This window comes from Colobus angolensis, unplaced genomic scaffold, assembly GCF_000951035.1.
Source record: "Colobus angolensis palliatus isolate OR3802 unplaced genomic scaffold, Cang.pa_1.0 Scaffold79, whole genome shotgun sequence".
In the NCBI taxonomy this organism is placed as follows: domain Eukaryota; kingdom Metazoa; phylum Chordata; class Mammalia; order Primates; family Cercopithecidae; genus Colobus; species Colobus angolensis.
In genome coordinates, this window is record NW_012121709.1 from 8,233,506 (window position 1) to 8,237,766 (window position 4,261).

Here is a 4,261-nt window from a genome sequence, read left to right on the forward strand (position 1 = left end):
GTCTCTACTAAAAATACAAAAATTAGCCAGGCGCAGTGGTGTACACCCAGGAGGCTGAGGTGGGAGGATTGCTGGAGCCCAGGAAGTTGAGGCTGCAGTGAGCCATGTTCATGCCACTGAACTCCAGCCCGGGTGGCAAAGCGAGACCTGGTCTCAAAAAAAGAAGAAAAGAAAAATATTCCCACCATGCTCCCACAGAGCATAGTTAAGGGTCAGAAAGGAAGAGCTTATGTAACCATTTAACATTTCTTCCCCTAGGGAGGAGGATTAGAAAATAAAACGATAAAACGGAGGGGCCGGGCAGAGTGGCTCACGCCTGTAATCCCAACACTTTGGGAGGCTGAGGCAGGTGGATCATTTGAGGTCAGGAGTTTGCGGCCAGCCCGGTCAATGTGGTAAAATCCCATCTCTACTAAAAACACAAAAATTAGTTGGGCGTGGTGACACGCACCTGTAATCCCAGCTACCTGGGAGGCTGAGGCAGAAGAATCGCTTGAACCTGGGAGGCGGAGATTGCAGTGAGCCGAGATTGCGCCACTGAACTCCAGCCTGGGTGACAGAGCAAGACTCTGTGTCAATAAAAAAAAGAAGAGAAAAGAAAATGGGGGGCTTTCCCTTCAACTTCATGCATTTCTACAGTGTTTGCATTTTCTTATCACAACCATGAATTATCTTTTTTTTTATCCTAAGCAAGCTAACACAGGAAGTTTTTAAAAATTAAAGCAACATTCTCTTATACGTAATAACAAACTATTCCCCCAATAAATTATTTTCTATTATTGCCTTAAAGCCACAGCTACAATATGCAACAATCAATGAGGCTGTTTCTAAATGGGTTAGCTCTTGATCTTTATAAAGAGGAAACCAGGGAGACACCTGTAAGGCAAGAAAGCCTTTGAATGAATGAGACCACATGGGCAAGAACCACATTCAGTTTTACCACAGGCATCTGAGTGTCAGAGTGTTAGGCTAATTCCAGAGAGACAGATGTAAAGACTCACCAGATAAAGGTGATTTTTGTCCTGAAAGGCATACTGTAATTGGGGGATCCACGGGCTTGTGCTTTGAGATAGTATGTTCCGCTCTTCCTCAAAAAATGAAACCTAGGAAAAAAAGAAACTGCTTAGAAAATTATAAAGAATTAAGTGTGAGAGGGGGAAAAAAGTATTTTCCTCTGTCTTTATGCCTAAACAGATAGTTCTAGCTTAAAAAAAAAAAAGAAGAAAAAGAAAAAGAAAAGAAAGAATAAGGAAGGAAGGAGGAAACGAGGGAGGAAGGGAGGGAGGGAAGGAGGGAGGGAGGGAAGGAGGCAAGGAAGGGGCTGTCACTTAGCCCAGAATTGCATAAATCTCAATCATTCACCTACTTTGGTCACAATTTTTGCCAGCTCCATATATTACCTGCTCAATTCTTTACCTAACATATTTCTTTAAACTCCCTTTCTTTAAATGTAAATATTTTTCTCTTCCTTTTCTGTTCCTGAACAATTCAGTCCTAAAGCCACTCGCTGGTGTGGAACAAGGTAAGCATCCATGCTGGTTATGGGGAGGGTCACGGTGGCCCAGGACAGGGTGCCAGTCCCAAGCAACGTGAGGAGGGTGGCATCCACGTGTGGGCGCAGCCCAATACCACAGGCCCACACAGGGTGAGGAAGACATCCACGTGAAAGGGCAACCCAGAGCTGATTATCTGGACCTACCAAGGGGAGGTGGGATACCAACAAAGACAGTAGATTGGATGCACACAGATGCATAAAATAAGTAAACATATTAAGGGTATAATGTCAGAGAAGAGAATTACAAACATGGAAAGGGTGAAAACTAAAATGAACCCTGTGAAGTTGGATGGGAACTGGGGGTACTGGTGTGAACTCATGGTTTTCCCTTTTTATTTTTGTAGAGACAGAGTCTCTATGTTTCCCAAGCTGGTCTTGAACTCCTGGCTTCAAGTGATCCTCTTGCCTCAGCCTCCCAAAATGCTGAGATTAAAGGCATAAGCCACTGTGCCCAGCCACAGTTTTCAATATATAGACATAGATACACAAATACAGATGTAAATGTATGTGCGTGTGTGTGTGCGTGCGTGCACACGTGCACGTGTAGGTGGATATATATTGTATATACATATGTGTATTCCTTAGTGCTGTCCACTGAAAGGGGTCTGGGAGTAGTGACACCCCAGTAGCAATGAAAACACCCAATGTCCAGATCTCGGCCTCTAAACACCATTGTCCACTGAAAGGAACAGGGCTCCTCTGAGAAATGACTGATGCCAGAGCCAGGGCAGAGAAAGTAAAAGTACCAAAAGAACCTGAACACCTTGCTATACCAGAAAGCAGGAAAGTATTCAATGAATCTTGGGGACAAGTGAGAAGGACACAAAAGCTAACCTAAAAAGGTTCTCAGTGGCCAAATTGGGAACAATTTAAGTATAAAACTCGTGACAGAAATGGATTATAACTCACTGACTGAAATAGGAAAATGCAAGTCCACATAGACATAAAATGTTTCCATCATTTGAAAGTAACTCTCCAAAAAACACTTTTTTAATTACAAAGGAGGCTGGGTGCAGTGGCTCATGCCTATCATCCCAGCACTTCGGGAGGCCAAGGCAGGAAGACTGCTTGAGGCCAGGAGTTAGAGACCAGCGTGGACAACATAGTGAGACCCCATCTCTACAATACAAAGATTAGCTGGGTGTGGTGATGTGTACTTATAGTCCCAGTTACTCAGGAGGCCGTGGCAGGTGGATTACTTGAGCCCAGGAGTTCAACGCTGCAGTGGGCCAAGATCGCACCACTGCACTCCAGCTTGGGCAACCAAGCAAGATCCTGTCTCTAAGAAAAATAAAATACATAAAATTACGAAGGAGGAAGGAGTAACTCCACGAGTAGAAAAGCATAACTGGCATCACGTTAATCAAGTGATCAAAGTGAGCATCAACATGAATATGATAAATTGAAACTGAGAGTCGCCTGCTTGGATGGAATAAGAATAGAGCATCTTGTCTGTGATATTCCAGCCAAAGATCAAGACCCTGAATCTAAACATGAGCAACATCAGACAAATTCAAATTTTACAAAATAACTGGCCTATAATCATCAGAATTGTCAAGGTCATGAGAGTCCAGGAAAAATCAAAGAACTGCTCCAGACTGAAGGAGACTAAAGAGACAAGACAATTAAGTGTCACGTGTGATCCTCAACTCGATTGTTTTATTCTAAAAGACATTATGGGGGCTGGGCATGGGGGTGCTGGGCAAGATCACTTGAGTTCAGGAGTTCGAGGCCAGCCTAGCCAACATGGTGAAACTCCGTCTCTACTAAAAAATACAAAAATTAGCTGGGTGTGGTGGCGTGCTTCTTGTGGGGCTGAATCACTTGAACCCGGGAGGCGGAGGTTGCGGTGAGCTGAAATCTCACCACTGCACTCTAACTTGGGTGACTAAGTGAGACTGTGTCTTAAAAAAAAAAAAAAACTGTGTAAATCAACTGCTTAAAATAAATAAATTATACATATGCATATATATGTAAATATATTCTATGCATGTGTACATATATATTTCTGTGTATATATATTCTGTATGCACTATATATTCTGTGTATATACATTCTGTGTGTGTATATATATATTCTATGTATATATTCATTGTGTATCTATCAAATGGTTTAAGAAAAAAAGTTGTTTATACTGTATGTGATGGTTAGTCTTATGTGTCAACTTATAATCCTAGATGATTATATATCTATCTCCTACTGGTTCCATTTCCCTTAAGAACCCTGACTATACTGTACTTGCAACTTTTCATTAAATTTGTGATTGTTGGCCAGTAGCGGTGGCTCACGCCTGTAATCTCAACACTTTGGGAGGCCGAGGCGGGCAGATCACTTGAGGTCAGGAGTTCAAGACTAGCCTAGCCAATGTGGTGAAACACTGTCTCTACTAAAAATACAAAAATTAGCCGGGCATGGTGGAGAGAACCTGTAATCCCACCTATTCAGAAGGCTGAGACAGGAGAATCATTTGAACCCAGGAGGCAGAGGTTGCAGTGAGCAGAGACTGTGCAACTGTACTCCAGCCTAGGTGACAAAGCAAGACTCTGTCTCCAAAACAAAAGCAAAAAAAAAATGGTTACTGTTTCAATTTTTTTTAATTTAATTTTAAATTTAAAAAATTGTTTAGGGGGCCGGGCGCGGTGGCTCAAGCCTGTAATCCCAGCACTTTGGGAGGCCGAGACGGGCGGATCACGAGGTCAGGAGATC

At 42.8% G+C, this 4,261-nt stretch overlaps 1 protein-coding gene across 1 annotated transcript in view; it reads right to left on the minus strand.

Moving 5' to 3' along the window:
- The window catches only part of CIT (citron rho-interacting serine/threonine kinase), a 189,095-nt gene that overhangs the window by 167,872 nt on the left and 16,962 nt on the right, over positions 1-4,261 (minus strand). Inside the window, exon 3 of the mRNA XM_011928724.1 lies at positions 1,002-1,103. Within this exon, the coding sequence (XP_011784114.1) occupies positions 1,002-1,103 (102 nt within the window). The remainder of the gene's footprint in view (positions 1-1,001; positions 1,104-4,261) is intronic.